Source organism: Nycticebus coucang, chromosome 19, assembly GCF_027406575.1.
Source record: "Nycticebus coucang isolate mNycCou1 chromosome 19, mNycCou1.pri, whole genome shotgun sequence".
NCBI classification, from domain to species: Eukaryota; Metazoa; Chordata; class Mammalia; order Primates; family Lorisidae; genus Nycticebus; species Nycticebus coucang.
This window is the reverse complement of record NC_069798.1, coordinates 69,507,151-69,524,085: the sequence shown is the minus strand read 5'-3', so window position 1 is coordinate 69,524,085 and position 16,935 is coordinate 69,507,151. Positions and strand designations below refer to the sequence as shown.

Sequence of the window (16,935 nt, the reverse complement as noted above, 5' to 3'; positions counted from 1 at the left end):
TTACCTGTAAACGCATCCTTTTGCTTGCTGTGTGTTGTCTGTGAGCTGGGATGCTCACCCCTGCTTGTGCACCCTGTCAGTTCATTGAGCCCAACAACAAATTGGAAGCGTGTGGTCTTCCCTTCTGTGGGATCCACGGTCACAGGTGACACAGGCCCTGGGCAGGATCCCCCTGGCCTGCCGGCTCTGTCTGCCAGGCATGTACACAAGATAGAACAAAACTCAGAGTGAAAGTACAATGAGAAATTGAAAACAGTTTTGTAATTTATGTTTGTGTAATCAGCTTGGAAACAGGATTTTAAGTATAGTGCTGAGAAATCAACAGTGTTTGTATTCAGGATTGGCTACAACTACTCCCCAACAGGAAGTCACCGAGTCCTGTCTTTGGAGTTGCCCGATGTGCAGAGACTTGGTGGCACAGTAGAAACCTGAGGCTTTGGGTGTCAGGTTCGGACTGGACGTCCCAGCAAGCCCATGCCATACACGTGTTCCCAGGAGGCGGCCTGGGCTGTGCATAGCCACCCCAGGTTGTGACACAGTGTGTCCTGGGCTGCAGGGCACAGACTTTGATACATGGATTTCACTTGACTCAGCACTCCGTAATTGGGTGGCAGTTGTTCTTAGTTAATGACGGATAAAAGGGGTGAGATTTTGGGGCCTAACTTGAGCGAGGTCTCAAATATTCCCCGCATCTTTTTTGGTTTTTTTTTTGAGACAGAGTTTGGGTGGAGTGCTGTGGTGTCACAGCTCACAAAAGTTTGCATGCTCGGCTGTTGCTTATAACCCCAGGGCAGGAGGCAGAAGTTTCTGCTTGAGTGGGTTAAGTGGCAGAGAAATCAGGCTGGGGATGTGCACTAAAGTCAGCATCTATTGTCTCCTGTCCTATGGGGCTCCCCATGGCTTTTATCCAGGAAGCACCATCCCTAAGGAATGAGTGAGTTTGGTGGCATCTCTTTTTTTTTTTGAGACAGAGTTTCATTTTGTCACCCTGGGTAGAGTGCTGTGGCTGTCACAGCTCACAGCTACCTGCAGCTGTTGGGCTCAGGTGATTTTCTTGCTTTAGCCTCCTGAGTAGCTGGGACTACAGGTGCCCAGCTATTTTTTTGTTGCAGTTTGGCCAGGGCCGGGTTTGAAGCCGCCACCCTCGGTATATGGGGCTGGCACCCTACTCACTGAGCCACAGGCGCCTCCCGGCATCTCATTCTTGATGGGACCTGCCTGTCCCCCTGGAGGGAGAGACAACTCTGACTGCAGGTGGACAAGGAGCCCAGGCCTGGGCAGGGTGATGGCAGGGGAAGACGGCTCCTCCTCTTGTTACTGCCTGTGTGTGAGAGCGGCACATGCAGGCCACTGAATCGGAATCATACTTCGGAACCATTTTGTGTGATGTTTTTGGTACCTTGTTAGTTCAGCGGGTAAGCCACACACACACACACACACACACACACACACACACACACACACACACACACACACACACAGCCCTGTCCTCCTCCTCCTCCACAGAGGTGTGTACTTCTTGGTGTGTTGTGATGCTGGGAGACGGACTTGTGCTGATGTATCTTTCAGGTGCCCGTTAAGCAGTAAATTTTTTTTTTTTTACCAAACAGTCGTGTTTCCCTGGTTTGTTTTCATAAATGCTGATGTGTTATTTTCTTGCATCAGATACAACAGCATCTGGAACACAAGCACGGGCTCCCAGGGCCCCTTGGCTCCCCTCCTGCCCTCTCTGCTGCCTGGTTGCATGCTGACCCTGAACCAGGAGGCCTGGGCAGGCCCAGGGTCAGATCCCCACCTGTGCAGACCGTGGTCCTTTGGCTCTGATCTGTCTCCCAGCAAGGCCTTGTGCCTCTGTCCACGTTCACACTGTACAGATCAGAGAAAAGGACTGGGATGGTGTGTGTCCAAGTGCACTTCCGGCGGGGGCATTGGGGGTTTGGGGGAGAGGCTAAATGAAAAGAGGGAGAGAAGAATGGCACCTTATCCTAGATTCCTATTGCCAGTGTTGTGGTCTTTGGGCTCTTGGAAAGTGTTTGCAAGCAACTGGTGTCATTACTATTTGTCACTGTGTGACACAGGGCAGCGTTGTCCCCATGAAGCTTAATTCCCAAATAGTCCAGGCTGGGGTAAGGGGTTGAAAGCACTTCTCTGCAGGGAAGGAGCAGGTGGGGGCTGGGGGCTGGGCATTAAACCTTGTTATGTCTTTATGTTTACATTTGCCAAAAGCTGTTGCTGAGTAAGATGCTTTGGCTTAGAAAAATACCATCCTCATTTCTGTAAGATCATTTACAATCACTTCAGATGCAAAATTTTCTAAACTTTAGTAGCTGAATAATATAACAGCATTATTATGGGGAATTACAGTGGGATTTTGCTTGTTTTATCCTTTGTGGTCCCATGCAAGGAAAGTATAGGTTGTCTTTTATCTTCTGCAGTTAGAACTTGTGGCGATGTGTCATGAAGTGGGTTTGAAAAAAGTATTTTCAGACAGGCAGTGCAGGAGAAACCCTGTAGAGATGTGACATCACATTTTTGTCAGGAACTGCTCTTTGTAAACATTCTCTGACAGATCACTCTCCTTAAGCGGCTGAAATAACCAACTGCTTTCAAAGGTGCTGTGCGTGTTAGTGATAAACTAGGTCATGTTACTGTAGTTATTGGCAGTAACGGGTCTGGAAAATTTAAGCTACTTAGAGTCTATGTGCTTTGTGTAGTAAGGCATTTTTAGAAGATTGGTCCTTTTGTAGTTTTGATCCTTTAAAAGTATTGATTGGTGTTTGTATAATGGTAAACAACATCTTAATTTCTTGCATGATACGCCTTTGAGTTATCCTGTCCAAATACATTCCACATCGAGGTGTTTTAACAGCAAATGCATAAGGCACTGCTTAGAATTCAGTGAAATTGATTATTGAAGTGTTTATTTTTTTCCCTAGAGCTCGTAATGAAGGGGTTTTGGGGGCTGGCTTTTGTGCTAAACAGCACCTCAGAAGGTAATGTTTAACAGAAAGCTTCCTGGCTTGCCGCATGCAGCTCCCTGTCTTTGTGTTTTTGGACACTGTTCTTGCTTTCAGTTGATGGTGGGGACTTCTCGGATCTTTTACAAAAAAGCACACAGAAAAGAGAGAATGTTAGATAAGTATTAATGGCAATCTGTTTTCTTCTGTTGGGAGATGTTGGTTTTAATCAAGAGGTTGGAAAATAGGTCAGTGTGTTGTTGGGGGGAGTCTTTTTCTTTGCTGCTGGTTTGTGTGACACAGAACACGCTGCCCGTTTGTAGAAACAAATTTCAGTTAAAATGTATTTTACAATCAACTAACAGAAATGGAAAAAATACATATATAATGACTAGGAGGTTGTTAACCTAGTTAGAAAGTGGGAGTTTCTGCACAGTTGTCTTGTCTTCACTGCTGATAATTTCTAAAAATATTTAAAAAATGTTCATAGTAGACACTGAATTAGTATCAATTTCTACACTTTTGAGTTTAGGCTCAGTTAAAAATCTCAAAGCTGCGTTTAAATTGGATTCTTACTGCAGTCTATCTGAATAAAGCCTTCTGATTTTCCATTTTATATTTTGAAAATAGAGATTTACGGGTCTTCCATTTTTGTGGTGTTCCTCCAGCTTTCACTGCTTGGGAATGATTCGCAACTTTGGCTTTAACCGTGGCAGTGAAGGGTGTAAAACAAGTCAAAGTAAAAAGCTCTCACCCTGGCGGCTGGTGGAGTGAGTAGCGAGGGACTTGTTCTGTTTCTCTGGGACATGGAGCGGCCTCTGTGGCCACAGGACTTTATTTGAGCTGCTAGTTTGGGGGAGATGGCAATTCTAAGCTTCTGGAAATGGGGCTCTTAATGGAAATGTTGACAAGATCATTAACTACACTAGCAATGCTGGCTGCCCCAGGAAGGCTGGATTTACTTCCAAGTTCCCTAACGCCAGCTCTTTGTGGAAGATGAGGGGCCTCTAAACCACACATTTATCTGTAGAAATTACAGAGCCGACTAACTCTGCTCCTGGTACTTTATTTTCCTTTTTAGTTGTGTGAACTTTACTTTTGTAGTGAGAGGCAAAGTAACTAACACAAGACTTGGGAAATAGTAAATAACAAATAACAGTGACACAGTAATTGTGGACAGCAGAGGAACAATAGGTAACAATGGGCTGCCCTCCCTCTGGGGTAAACACACCCATCCTCCCTTTATTTTCCCATGGACACCGTTTTATCAAAGTCTCCATAACGACTCTGAATTTCCCAGGATATGTTAGTAAGTCTAAGGACAGAAAATTCCCACATTCTTCCTCGTTTATTCTTTGACTTTTCTGCATTAATAAGTAATTGTGTAGTCCTGGCTCCCACCACCATCAGATTTGACTACCAGTCTGTGTGTTTTAGTAAAAGGACTACAGGCAGCTTCCACATTCATGTTGTTTTATTTATTTTGGAAATATATTATCATGTGAGTATTACCGTTAGCAAATGTTCTTGAACTTATCTGGAAGATGGAGTTCTCTTTCCTTCTAAATCAGGAACTTGTTTGGGCTTTGGACAGTTTGTGGTAAACAACTTCATGCAAGGTAACCTACTTGCAGAAGAGTAACGTTTAGGTCATAAACGCGTTTTTAGCTATAAATAGAGAGGTGACTCCAAAGCCGTGGTCTGAGGTGGTGATGGGAGCAAGTCTCGCCTAGATGATCACAGACTTTGTACAGTGAAGCCTTATTGGGGACAGCTCGTTGCATTGGGGGCTAACATGTTGGTGGTGCTTGTTTTGATTTATTTGTGGGGAGGTGTTGCCAAATAATTTAAAGGAAACGTTTGTTGGAGAAAGCCGAGTTTTGTCATCCCTCACCCTCTCTACCTCGTTGTCTGAACAAAGCAGGTTGGAGACATGCCTTTGCAAGGAGGGTTTTAGCAGAACTATCTGAGCACTTTGTCCCTCGGGCTGCGTCCGTGTCAGGTTTGTTCTGGCCAGTTGGGCTGCGATTCTGCTCCCGGCTGCTCCCTGGGATAGTGGGGTTTATGTCCTTGGTCCCCTAGTGGGGGTGTTGGGGTGGAGTTTCTTGTGAATGCTGCTGATTCTGGTGCCTTTTATTCATTTTTCCTTATTAGAGTGAAAATGTAGCTTGTTCATAATGGATTATTGATTGGTCTGAGCACGGCAGCGCCTCCAGGCCTTGTCAGCAGCCCTGCTCACCCCACCAGTAGTGAATGCGTCCTTCATGAGCGCTTTGGGACCCCAGTCTGGGGACTATAAGCCTGTAATTGTTAATCTTGTACAGAATGGTTAGTAGGGAGAGGAACTCCTCATTGTTGTTACGGAATTTTTCCCCATTTGTTCAAAGAATAGGCTTTTTGTCTCAGTAGTAAGATAAGCTTGTCCAGGATGTTAATGATGTATTTTAATTCATGGCTCATAATACTACAGTGTAACCAGCGAGCTGGGTTCATTGTCTCCTGGAGAACAACACACACAGCTCCCTAACACACAGCCCGCCAGCGCCCACTCAGCCGCCGCCGACTTCCCCAGAATCACCCTGCAGAAACCTGGAGAGGGGCTGCTCTCTCCGTTTTCTGGTTTGCCTCAGAGCCATGATGCTCCCTTGCAGACGGCCCCGTAACTATCTTAAGCATTCCCTCTGCCCGAGCCTCTTGGCATCTTCCCTGCATGGCGATTCCTCACATTCCACTCCGGCCCACTCACAGGAATCCCCGTTGGGGAGGACGAGCTTGCTCCTGTCCAGCCCTGGCTGCCCCCTGGAAGGTGACCAGGGAGGAAGCAGCCAGGCCTACGGAGAGCAACATGGCTTCAAGGAGGCCAGAATGGTTGTTTTAGTATCGTGATATGGTTAATTAATAACCCAGACTATTCAGTTATTGAAAAACAGCACCCGTTTCAGTTTGCTTCCCTAATCTGACAAAGGCTGGTTGAAGGGACTTGTGCAGGAAAGGCAGCCCTTTTGTTCCTCCTGGGTGTCTAAAGCCTGGTTTCGCTGGGCATAAATAAACTTTTAAGAGTTGTGGAAATTACTCTGTATAGCATAGCATATTTGAAGATTAGCCAAATGATGCCTTTCTCGGGGTAAGACTTTGGTAGAGTCACCTTTGATAGTTGTAGGAAATCAGTGCAGAAGCATTCAGCTTTGTACTGGTTTCACTCACAGAGGAGGGAAATGGCAAGATTTCCTGTTAATCGGAGATACGCTTATTATTTCAAAATGTAATATATTTGACCTTTTTTTCCTGACTATGCCATATTTAACTGGTTATAAAATTATTTTTGAAGAGAAAATTTAACAGCCTTACTGGTTTTATGCCTCATGAAGTGGTGGGAGGAACAGCTGAGTGCTGAGAAGAACCTGGGCTCTGTGATCATAGCTGGTGATCATGGGAGTTGATGTTTTCTGTGCGGCTTTGCAACTGGAGATTGTGGGTGGATTTCTTTAATGTCTTTGGGCAAGCTTCTAAAACAGCAGAAGGCATTCTCTGAAATAAAATACTGCTTTTCATTTGAACAAATTGTTATTATTCAGATGATTTTTCTTTCCTTGACTTTCCTTTTGAAAACTAGAATTAACTAAAGGTAATTCCCCAAACTACATTCCTCAGCGAGCGTCTTTAGGGTGGGGAAGGGCAGAGGGCAGAGGGCGTAGGGCCGGGGCAGGTGGGGGAGGGGCCACAGGCTGCCATCCTTTCAGTGGCTTCACTGGAGTGGCAAGTGGGATTTATTTATTTTAACTTCTTTTAAGTTTCCCAGATCTGTAAAGAATGGAAAGAGTAGCGAACGAACATACGCACACACCCTTACTATTTAGATCCAACAGTTAACATTTTAGTATATTTGCTTTCTTTCTCTTTTGCAAAGTACCCCTAAATATTTCATCACACAGTCCCCAAAAAATAACATTTTCCTATGTTACCAGTTTAACAGAAGTAATAGTAGTTCTCAAATATTGTCTAATATCCAGTCCATATTCAAATTTAACTTTTATAAAGAGTTTTGGAGCTGAAGTGTTTCTAGCATATCTGTTACAGATGATCACAGCTTCTGATGAGAATTTCTAGTGGCATTGAATGACCTGTGGTGGTCTAACCTCTAAGGCCCAGCAGATACGTAGATGTTAGCATTTAGCTACTTCTCATTCAGCTTTTAGAAAGGCCTATTTTGTCTTTTGGTATTAATTAAGCCAAAGATTGTCACTGCCGGTGACCAGGTGTCTTTGGATACTGTGGCAACATTTCATTCACTTATTTCACAAGCACTTACTAATAGCTAAGATGAAGCTGGGTGCGACCCTGTAATCCCAGCACTCTGAGCTGGGTGGATTACTTGAGCTCAGGAGTTTGAGACCCCTTCTCAACTGAAAAATAGAAAAACTAGGTAGGTGTTGTGGCAGGCACCTATAGTCCCAGCTATTGGGGAGGCCGAGGCAGGAGGATCGCTTAAGCCCAAGATATTGAGGTTGCTGTGAGCTGTGATGATGCCATGGTACTCTACCCGGGATGAGAGTGAAAGTCTCAAAAACATTAAGATGTATTGAAAATTTACTGTGTGTTAAACTTTGTGCTTTGCATACATTAATTTAAACCTCTCCAACGTAGTATTATGTAGGTATCACTACTATTGTTTACATTGTAAAGATGAAGAAATGGACTTGAGGAACAGAGATGCTGAGACGCACACTGAAGGTCATGCAGCTGATTCGAGTTAGAGGCAGAGCTGGGTTTTGATCCCATGTAGTCTGACTGCCTCTCACAACATGGTGGGGACACCTGACTCTGTCTGAGGGCCGAAGTGGGAGGGAGAGGCCTTACGTGAGTAGCTGGGTGGGGGCAAGGATGCAGGGGTAAGGGCCGGAAGGGACAGTGAGTGCTGGGACTGGGGTGTGGTGGGCATGGAACAGGGCAGAGGGTTGTGGGCTGAGGGTTCAGGTGGTGGCAGGAGGTCGGGCCCTTATTAGCTGAGCTCAGGAGCTTGGGCTTCATCTTCAGGGTGGGAAAAGCCAATGAAGGGTTGGAAGTCTCCGGAGACTGGCCCCATCTGCATTCTGGAGGGATGATTTGGCTTGAGATCATTGTGTGGATTCAAGGGTGAATCTGGGGGTACAGACAGCAGGACCTGTGGGGATAGGTTTGGGAAGCCTGGAGAGACCAATGTCCCTAACGGGTTCCCTCGGAGTGTGGCCTTGCTCTGGTGTGTAGATTTAACCCACACCAGCTCCATCCCCACGTGAGCTCCCTGGGAAGACCTTGTCAGCCTTGCACACAGGATGCAGGTGCTGGTGTCCTGATGGTGCGCTGGCCAAACGTCGTTCAGGATGGTTTGTTTACAGGTTTGCTGCCCTGTCTGAGTCGGGAACTCCGTACAGGCAGGTGCTGTTTTTTAGTGATCTTTGATTCTTTAGTTCCTTGTATGTTGTGTAGTGCTCAGGAAATGCTTGTTGTAAAGAAACCCTTGTTGAAATCTGATCACACCACCCTGGATGGTAGGGGATCCCCTCTGAGGAGCATCCTCTCTAGGGGTGGTGGCGGCGGCAGGACACAACAGCCCTTTTACATGAGCTGTTGGTTTACAGGAGCTGTGTAGTGCCTTTTCTTTTGGGCTACCTCTTTTGGTCCCAGGCTTTGCCGTGCCTGTTATGCAGTTGCTGTGGGGTCAGGGGTTATATTCCCTGTGCTGGGAACTGTCCGCAGGTGACCAGGACGTGTGTCAGGAAGTTATTTTCTTGCACTGTATTAAGTCAAAAGCACAGTTCCCTTACAGAAGGGTTTTATTAATTGAAACATTTGCCCACAGTTAAATTTATCCCAAACTCAACAAGTGCAAGTAATCAGGGATAGTCACTTAATTTTAATTGTAGTAATACTTATTACATGTATACCAAAAAAGAAAGAAAAAAAGAAAAGAATGTCTCTAAGATAAGGCAGTGTTACACACGTGTTTAGATCTAGTGATTTGTGTGTTTATGTGGTTATTTTTTAAAGTTTACCTGAAGATTTTAATTTCCATCTTCATATTTTGTCATCTCTTCAACGCCCCATTATAATGCACATTTTTGTTATGAACGGACATTTCTTATTTTTTTTATTTATTTTTATTTTTTTAATTTTTTTTTCGTAGAGACAGAGTCTCACTTTATGGCCCTCGGTAGAGTGCCGTGGCCTCACACAGCTCACAGCAACCTCCAACTCCTGGGCTTAAGCGATTCTCTTGCCTCAGCCTCCCGAGTAGCTGGGACTACAGGCGCCCGCCACAACGCCCGGCTATTTTTTGTTTGCAGTTTGGCTGGGGCCGGGTTTGAACCCGCCACCCTCGGTATATGGGGCCGGCGCCTTACCGACTGAGCCACAGGCGCTGCCCCATGAATGAACATTTTTTAAATTAATACTAACAGATTAAATTATCCAGTTTCAGCAACATGAAATATGTCTCATATGAAACAGTTTATAAGGCATTCCTAAAAAGTACCTTCAAACTGTTTGTTATATCCCTAGAAATGCACACACACAGATCCATTGGAAATGTTTTAAAACCCTAATCAGTAAGTCATATTTATGTCTAAAACAATTCAATTATAGTTCTGTCTGGCAAGTTCTCAATTCCCGCCTGTGTCATACATCTTACAGCAACAACAAAGCTGTGATTGGTTGTGGACAGACCACGCGTTCAGGCCTCTCTGCCAGTCTTGCTTTGGACCCCACTCTCCCCACACCCCTCCTAATGTTCACATTGCTGCAGGATTTTCTTTATTCACTCAGGGTTGGAAGGCAAGCTGGCATTTCCCAGCTTTAGAAGATCTGTGTGCTGTGGGAAAAGTCGGAACAGCACCTTGCATTTGGCCAGTGTTTGAGCGAGTAGGATCTCAGGGTGCTGCTGCCGGCCCTCACCCTCCAGGGACCAGCATGAGGGTGGAGGCTCCACACCTTCAGAGGCCCTCTGCTGGCAGGGCCTGGCGGCTTTTTAAGGACAGCAGGTGGCGCTGAGGAGCTGTGACCCTGTGATAATCTCTGTAATTGGGGCCACCGCCCCGCGCGGTGGGTTGGGGAGTTGCAAGTTCCCAGGACATTCTTGTTCTTTTCTGGAAGTGATGCCCTTGTCTTACAGAGCAATTTTTCCTGCAGCTAAAAAGAATGATTACAAAGATGTGTTGATTTGGCCCCCAGGGACCTTGAGGAAAACCAGTTTCAGGGAATTAATTTTTCACTGTTTAAAGTTTGTGAGAAAGTTTGGGAGTTACCTGAGGGCCTCAAGAGGGGACCAATGACAGACCTGTGACCTCCTTAAGGAGAGTTCCTTAAAATAATGGTGTTTTAGGGTTAACTTGTTGTCACCAGATAGGTACTTTTTCCGTTTCTACATTTTATATATATATATATATATATATATATATATATAGTATTTTCCCCCCTGGCTGGGAATGGTTTTGAACCCACCACCTCTGGTATATGGGGCTGGCGCCCTACTCCTTTGAGCCACAGGTGCCGCCCTACATTATGTATTTTTCTTTTAACATGTTTCTAAGGTCTTTAAAGACACACTCCTGTAGTTCTCACAGGGGTTTCTAGCAGGGCTTGTTTTTGAAAGTTGGGGGTAGGCAGAGAGGAGAAGAAGGTGGAGAGAGAGGTGGCTTGTCTGGCCCAGGGGGACATTTCCCTGTAGGGCAGGGCTGCTGGTTTTGAGGGATGGCCTCATTCAGGGTGGAACCCTGTTCTCCTGTTTCGGGGCTGCTTGAGGGTACATGTCTGGCTTTGGGGTGGGGGCCCAGGCTCAGCAGATACGGAGGTGCAGGGCCCTGTTAGGGGTGTAGAAGGGCAGCCATGGCCTGGGATAATGTGACCTGGGATGCTGGCCCTGCTGCTACTTTGGGAGCTGGATAGGGCTGCATTCTGGGGGCAGGTGTGGTGTGTGGTGACAAGCACTCTTAAATAGCCCTCTGAGCCTTTGGGGCCTGCAGGGCAGGAAGCTGCCTGGAGAACAAGAGAGGGGTGGATGGTGCCATTATGTTCCCCTTATGTCTGAATCTGGGCGGTGGGCGCCCTGAGGAGGGGCTCTCAGGGAGCTTGTGTGACCCTGGCTTCCTGGTGTGTGTCCTGACCCCACCTCCTGATAGTTGAGTGGCTGCCCATGGCCTGAGCCCCTGCCACCTGCGCCACCTGCACTGCTGGCTGGCATGAGAGCTGCTGCTCTGTGAAGGAGACTGGAACCCTTAGCCACAAAGCACGCAGTTTTGATGCCTCGGGCAAGTCTGTGCATGAGAACAACTGACTTTTATTATTTCAGAGTACACTTGTGGCTGTCCTTAGGGCTCCTGCCTGGCCAAGGGCCTCCGCCCGGTGAAGGACTCCCATTCTGTGAACCTTCTCTGGTTTCTGGCCATAATCCTCTTGGATTTGAAAACTGTCTTGACATTTTACATCCTCATGGACAAACATTAGTGCTCTGGTGAAGTTTGTAAAATTATTTCAGGTCTTCCAATTTCCAGGTTTTAGTTGGTTTTGCTTCTGTCTGTGAATTTGTTTCCATGTGGTTCTTCAAACTTTTATAAAATTTTTATACCAGATACAGTCGCTAATTTAAATAGCATGTTTCATTCATACTTTTATTTCATATTCAGCATTTTTGGTGAGGGTGGTGGTGAAATGAGACCTGGGGGGAGGAAGGAGCTTCATGCAAACCATTTGCCTTATAAAATTGTCATCATAGGTAAATTGCAGGGTCCTCCAACACTTGTGCCAAGATCAAAAATGTTTGCTGGAATAGTTTAAATTAGCTTAAAGTCAATAGTCATTAAGAAATGTTGTAGGTAAGGTCATTTATTTGTCCAGTTGGAAGGGAGGCTTGGATTTCTATTTTTTCCTGGAGTCAGGAACGTTTTGGCTCCCTTCTCTGCTCCTTTCCTGAGCCTGCTCTGCTGGCTCTGCTGGACCCTCCATGGTGAGGGTGGTCACAGGCATTTCCAACTGTGTGTCCCCCAGTCCTGGAATTGCCTCCTTGTGCTGGATGTGGACCTGCTCCGCTGGCCGGCTTGGCTTGTGTGCCTGGTGGGGGTACCTAGGCAGGACCCGTCCCCTTTCACTGTGGGAAGGATGGGTCTGAAGGAGACAGTGGTCCTACAGAGTGGTGGGCACCCCCTGTTACTCAGGCACCAATTCTGGGGGAGACCCAGCCTTATCAGCACACTGTGGGTATCTCCCCCATAGGGAAGTGGGGAGGCAAGATGAGAGGCTGAATGGCCTTCAGGATCTGGGACAGGCTCTACACCATTAGGACCCAGTCCTGTGGCCAGAGCTTGAGGTCCTTTTAGGGGACAGAGGCCAGGAGCAAATGTACAGGGCCAGGAAGGAAAGTGGGGATTATAGGCTGGGCCAAGGAGCAGGCTTTATTTATCTGACGGGCACTGAGACCCAGGATGCCATGGGCTGATTTTGACAGATCTACGACTGAGCTCACTGTCAGACACTCAGAAGCCATGCTAGGCCGGCATACCTCATTGTCCTGCAGCCACCACGCTTCAGGAACCCAGGGTGCTGTGTCTGGGCTGCGTCGTTTCTCCTTCATTGAGTCATCTGCCTTCTTAACAGAAGACTCATTCCTTTAAATCACAATCACATACCGTCAGCAGTTGCATCATGACGAGTCGGTCAAGGATGGGCAGTGTATATGACGGTGGTCCCATGCAATTATAATGCCTTATTTTTAAGGAATTTTTCTGTGTTCAAGTAAGTTAGTTCCCACTGAGTTTAAACTGCCTGCGTTTTCATGCAGTCCTGTGCTGTACAGGCTTGTCCTAGGAGGCTGCACCCCACAGCCCAGGTGTGCTGCTGGCTGTGCCACCAGGGCCCAGGACTCAGGCTGCCTCCTACAGTCCTCCCCAGTGTCCCTCTTTGTCTGATGGCCAAACCGACGCCTCTCGGTTTGGGGTAGCCTGTGTTCCTCAGATCCTACAGACACTGCTGCCGAGTCCTTCCTTAAAGATTTGGTATCTTCTCAGTAAAGGAAAATTATTTCAGTTCATAGTCGTTTGCAGTTAATTATTTTAATTAATGCCACAATTCATTGCAGTTTGCAGTTAATTATTTTAATTAATGCCATAATTCGTTGTCCATAATTATTTGTTACTGATTTTTGTAAAGAAGGTAAACAACTACTTTTTCCTCTGCGTTTTTGTTGGTGTCCTTTGTTTTTAATTTCTGTCCGGATTGGCGTTTTGGAGCGCCCCCTGCAGGTATTCCTGCGCGGTGCGTGCGTGCGGCCGCAGTGCTGATGAGACTCTGTGTCTGTTGCAGGTGCCGACCGCCGGCCGCTGGGCTCGCCACATGAACGCGCCCCTTCTCAAGGCAGCTCTTGGTCGGGGAAGCCCGGAGCTCTTCTGAGCATGGAGAGATAAAACGCCGCGGGCACCGTGCGCCACGTGAAGCTGTGCCGCCTCCCCCGCTGCGCCGTCCCTCGGATGGATCGCAGCAGAGAAGCCGAGATGGAGCTGAGGCGGGGCCCCAGCCCCACCAGGGCAGGCAGGGGCCACGAAGTGGACGGGGACAAAGCCACGTGCCACAGCTGCTGCATCTGTGGCAAGAGCTTCCCCTTCCAGAGCTCGCTTTCGCAGCACATGCGTAAGCACACGGGCGAGAAGCCCTACAAGTGCCCGTACTGCGACCACAGGGCTTCCCAGAAGGGCAACCTGAAGATTCATATCCGCAGCCACCGCACGGGGACTTTGATCCAGGGACACGAGCCGGAGGCAGGCGAGGCGCAGGTGGGCGAGGTGCGTGTGTCCGAAGGCCTGGACGCCTGCGCCAGCCCCACCAAGAGCACGTCGGCCTGCAATAGGCTGCTGAACGGGGCGGCGCCCGACGGCAGCAGGGTTCTGAACGGGGCGGTGGCCGAGGGCAGCAGGCTTCTGCTGCGGAGCAGGAAGGGCGCGGAGGGCCCCGCGTGCGCCCCAGAGGAGGCCAAGGCCCAGTGCTCCTTCTGCAAGAGCCAGTTCGAGCGCAAGAAGGACCTGGAGTTGCACATCCACCAGGCCCATAAGCCGTTCAAGTGCAGGCTGTGCAGCTACGTGACCCTGCGGGAGGAGTCGCTGCTGAGCCACATCGAGCGGGACCACATCACTGCGCAGGTGCCCAACGGCGCGGCCTGCGCGGAGAATGGCAAGCCCGAGCTAAGCCCTGGAGAATTTCCCTGTGAGGTGTGCGGCCAGGCCTTCAGCCAGACCTGGTTCCTGAAGGCCCACATGAAGAAGCACAGGGGATCCTTCGACCACGGCTGCCACATCTGTGGCCGCAGGTTCAAAGAGCCCTGGTTCCTCAAGAACCACATGAAGGCGCATGGCCCCAAGTCGGGGAGCAGGAACCGGCCCAGGAGTGAGCTGGACGTCATCGCCACCATCAACAATGTGGTCCAGGAGGAGGTAATCGTCACTGGCCTGTCCCTCTACGAAGTCTGTACCAAGTGTGGGAACCTGTTTACAAACCTCGACAGCTTGAACGCCCATAATGCCATACACCGCAAGGTCGAGGCCAGCCGGACACGGGCCCCAGCCGGGGAAGGGGCCGCCGAGAACCCCTTGGACACCAAGCAGTTCTTCCTACAGTGCCTGAACCTGAGGCCCTCGGTGGCCGGTGACGCGCCCCCTGGTGGGCAGGCTGGAAGGCGGGTGGCCGAGCTGGACCCGGTCAACAGCTACCAGGCCTGGCAGCTGGCCACCAGGGGCAAGGTGGCTGAGCCGGCTGAGTACCTCAAATACGGGGCCTGGGACGAAGCGCTGGCCGGGGATGTGGCCTTTGATAAGGACAGGCGTGAATACATCCTGGTGAGCCAGGAGAAGCGTAAGCGTGAGCAAGACGCACTGGCCTCGCAGGGTCCTCCCAGGAAGCGGGCGAGCGTGCCTGGGGACCCCATCCCCCCTGGACCCCTGGACCCCCGGCCTGCCGCACGTCACAGCCGCAGAGCCGCGGCCACCACCGGTCAGGGCAAGTCCTCCGAGTGCTTTGAGTGCGGCAAGATCTTCCGCACCTACCACCAGATGGTGCTGCACTCCCGTGTGCACCGCCGCGCGCGCCGGGACAGGGACGGCGATGGCAACCGGCCCGCACGCACCCGCAGCGGCTCGCTCAGCGAGGGCGACTCTGCCTCCCAGCCCAGCAGCCCCGGTTCTGCCTGTGCCACCGCTGACTCCCCAGGTACCGAAGACAGTGGCGAGGAGGGTGTACCCGAACCTGCACCAGGTGAGCAAGTGTACTCAGGTGGACCTGCTCCCAGGTAACCCTGAACCCCAGAGCCTGGGCTCCGGTGGCCCCTCACCCAGGTTGACCTTCACCCAGGTAGCTCCATGCTCTGGTGGGCCTGCGCCCCGGGAATCTTGTGCCCAGGTAGCCCTTCTTGCCCATGGTCCCTGTGCCCAAGTGGCCCCATGCTGGGGTGTCCCACCTATCCTGTCTCTGGCAGGTGCCTGGAGCTTGTGCTGGTGGAGGGCCTACCTGGCAGCTGTCACTCATACTTAATTACCCATCTGCCTTTGTACAGATTCCCACCATGGCCTCTCCAGTTGATGATGGTCTGTCCTGGGGATGCTCATGGCAAAGGAAATGGTCACTGACCCCTGTGAAATGAGCCCCATCCAGTTCTCAGCACCACACCACACGTGTACACACACACACGCACACACTCGCATGCACACGTGCACACATGACCTTAGTGGTCCTCCTCTCTCACATCACACAGTTGGGTAGGCCAGTATCCTCATATGGTGCGATTAATTGCTTACAGTTAATCTCTTTGGAGTTTAATAACCCTGTGGGTTTAGAGACAGTTAATTGGAACAGATTACTTTCCATCTAGTAGCCGTGTAAATATTTAAATATGCTTGATCAACTTTGCTTTCAGAATTCTCCTTTTTTTTAATATAAATTTTAAAAATTTTGATATTTCGTACATGAGTTTTTGCTTTGGGTAATTGTGTTAAGTGGAAGGTGATATTGCAGTTACAGAATTTGTAGCTCTGCCCACAGAGCCGGGGTGGTTTTCCCTTCTCCTTGCAAGCTGGTTAAAGGGTGTTGCTTTTCCCTGAGAGCTCAGAATGGAAGAAACCAAGGCTCAGCGCAGGGCTGTTTGTGTTCTGTTGTGAGAAGGACAAATGTAGTACATATCTTCAAAACCAGGCAAAAATCAACATTATTTTTACTTATTACAGATTTAGCCAAGAACAGAGCTTAATAATGACTCCAGGTTTATGCCTGTGTGAGAGGAGGGTCTCACGTACTTAGATGCAGATTGGTAGGAAACAAGTTTCTCTGACCCTTGGAGAAACCGCTGTCCAGTGTGCACACAGGTTGTAAGTTTGTGCAGACATGAAAGAATAGTAAAGCAACACACACCAGCCCTGTTTCACTTACCAGGTCTTAGTCAGGGACCCTCACAGGAGCAGAACATGGTATTCTCCAAAAACGCACTATCCATTCATCCAGCTCTTTTGGGTTCTTCTAGCACTTTGTCTGGAAATGGGTTGACCTCTGATTGTGACTTTCTGTTGGCATTTTTTGCAGTTTAATTCTTTTTTAATTTTTGTATCTGTAAATCTTACTGCTTATATTCCAATAATACTGTGGCTATTTTTGAGCACACATTGGGTAAAATGTTAGGTTAGCATTGTATGTTTGTTTTTTCCCTTGAAAGAGAAGTATTTTTAATATTTGGAAAGGTGGTGGGTTGACCCCATAGATTGTGCTGGTGGTCAGATGATTCTTAGTAAGCTGAGTCAGTAGTGCTTTTACCGTCAAGAAGTTGGAAGGATCAAATTATTTTCATTATAAATTGGAATTTATTCTTTTCCCTTCTGAGATTCATTTAATTTTAGAGACTTCTTAAAAACATTGTATTTTCCCTACATGTAACTTATGTTTTAAGAAATTTAATATATGCCTCAGGTGATTCTCTAAC

The 16,935-nt window shown here is 48.4% G+C and overlaps 1 protein-coding gene across 7 annotated transcripts in view; it reads left to right on the top strand.

Annotated features, from left to right (window-relative positions):
- The window catches only part of ZNF516 (zinc finger protein 516), a 111,809-nt gene that overhangs the window by 33,478 nt on the left and 61,396 nt on the right, over window positions 1-16,935 (top strand). For 5 of the 7 annotated variants that reach the window (XM_053571372.1, XM_053571373.1, XM_053571368.1 and 2 more), the window contains exon 2: window positions 13,287-15,224. In XM_053571372.1, coding sequence (XP_053427347.1) covers window positions 13,451-15,224 — 1,774 coding nt within the window. In that variant the 5' untranslated portion in view covers window positions 13,287-13,450. Of the gene's footprint in view, window positions 1-3,041; window positions 3,206-6,699; window positions 15,225-16,935 lie in introns of those variants that run through there. The other 2 variants (XM_053571370.1, XM_053571374.1) reach the window with 2 other exon arrangements.